This window comes from Ailuropoda melanoleuca, chromosome 5 (assembly GCF_002007445.2).
Source record: "Ailuropoda melanoleuca isolate Jingjing chromosome 5, ASM200744v2, whole genome shotgun sequence".
NCBI lineage: Eukaryota > Metazoa > Chordata > Mammalia > Carnivora > Ursidae > Ailuropoda > Ailuropoda melanoleuca.
This window is the reverse complement of record NC_048222.1, coordinates 72,924,685-72,926,465: the sequence shown is the minus strand read 5'-3', so window position 1 is coordinate 72,926,465 and position 1,781 is coordinate 72,924,685. Positions and strand designations below refer to the sequence as shown.

The following is a 1,781-nucleotide window of genomic DNA, read 5'->3' as shown; positions in this document are numbered from 1 at the left end:
TAGCCGCCGCAGCCGCAGCCGCCGCCGCGGGGCGAGGTCGCCGCCATGGCCCGCTGGATCCCGACCAAGAGGCAGAAGTACGGGGTTGGTGAGTGTTCGCCCCACCCCGCCCGCGCCCGGCTGCCGCGAAGTTCGCGGGAGCGGCCCTGCCTTGCGCAGAGTTGGGCGGTGGACGCCGGGCCACCGGGTACCCGCGCTGCCCGGCACCGGTTTCGGCTCTCGCTGCCCTCGCGGACTCAATCAGAGCTCAACTCCCGCAGCGGCAGTGCCCGGTTGGGGACGTCCCTCCGGGTTTGGGGAATCCGAGTGCACTCGGGCTCCGGGACTGGTAATTCGGCTGCAGAACCCAGAGCTCCAGTGCTTTGCACGGTGGGAACGTCAAAAGACGAGCGCTCGCCTGCTATTCATTTGGGGCAACGGGCCGGGTGCTCGCCTTTCTCCTCCCGATCCTTGTGGTTTCATTGAGTAGTTCGTAATCGGCCGCCGTCGGCGGAATGCGGGTTGCCGCTCGCGGACCCAGGGCTTTCTACTTTCCCTCTTCCTGGGTTCTCTCTGATGTCCCAAAGTGAGGATTTGTGGGTAGAAAACCGCCCGTCCCCCTTTCCTCCCAGGGACTGAGACCCTGCTAACAGTTATAAACTGAATGGGAAACTGAAGTCGTGGGGTGGTGATGGAAGAGACAGGAAGTGTGTGACCAGGAACGGGGGTGGTTGCCCCCGGGGGCTGATTGTGCAGACACGCTCGTCGCTAACGGAGAGTGTATGAGACGGTGTAAGACTGCCTTCCGAGCCCCGAGTTTCGTCGTGGGATAACATGAGGATATTTTGTTAAGAAAACTGTAACAGGTCCTATCCAGGCCCTTGGCATTCCTAGCAGCGCTGCTGGAAGAGCCCCCACCACCCGCGGAGGGATTGTTGTTGTGTTGTTTTGCAACCGAAACACTGGATGTGCCTGGTTTTGACCCAGGTGAAAAACCATGGTTCTTGCACTTTTTAACCAGGAGTGAGGTTGTTGAGGTCTCCTGAAAAGACTGCTGTAAGCCCGGCGATTACAAGGGCAAGTAGACTTCCGAGCGGTTCCCTAGAATAAACACAGTTCTGTGTGTTGAGAATTTTAGCACATCCTCTCAGGTTCATTCATTCGGCCTACTTGTAATTTAATCTTTTACTTTTGTCCCTTCCCTGCCCCCATTTTTCCTCAGGGCTTCAGTTAGAAGGAGTGGTCCCTGAACCTCTTCTGTGCTTCTGCGTTTTCTGACAGTGGAGTTCTTTTCAGAGATACTCTTAACATCCTTTAGGTGCTTTTTACCTCTGTAACCGCGAGTCAGTTAAACCAAGAACCAAACCCTTTTACATTTACTATAGTATTCTTGATTGTGACCTTTTATGTATGTATGTATCTGTGTATATAATAATATATAGTATATACATAATTCCTTGTTTTCCCTCTACTCCAAAAAACTTGTTTCCTCTTAAATTTTATTTAGAATCCTTGCACTCTCCTGTGGCTACAACTCAGAAATGAGTAGGCGTTTCTTCTGCCTCAGACTACCTGGTCCTGAGGCTTCAGGCAGGTGCCAGTACTAGCCAGTATTTATGGAAGTGAAATGGTCTAAGAGGGAATCAATTTCTTTATTTTTGAGCATTACAGAGTACTACTAAATTAAAGCATATTTAGCAATGCCTAATCATTAATTACTACTTACAAAGTTATGTTTTAATTTTAACAGGATCCAAAACTGTTCTGACTTTTGTGTAGTTAATGCAAACATACCCCCCAAT

At 51.2% G+C, this 1,781-nt stretch overlaps 1 protein-coding gene across 2 annotated transcripts in view; it reads left to right on the top strand.

Moving 5' to 3' along the window:
- The first annotated feature begins 6 nt into the window (after positions 1-6).
- DOCK5 (dedicator of cytokinesis 5) overlaps positions 7-1,781 on the top strand; it is a 213,681-nt gene continuing 211,906 nt past the window's right edge. For both annotated transcript variants that reach the window (XM_034661245.1, XM_034661244.1), the window contains exon 1: positions 7-88. In XM_034661245.1, coding sequence (XP_034517136.1) covers positions 46-88 — 43 coding nt within the window. In that variant the 5' untranslated portion in view covers positions 7-45. The remainder of the gene's footprint in view (positions 89-1,781) is intronic.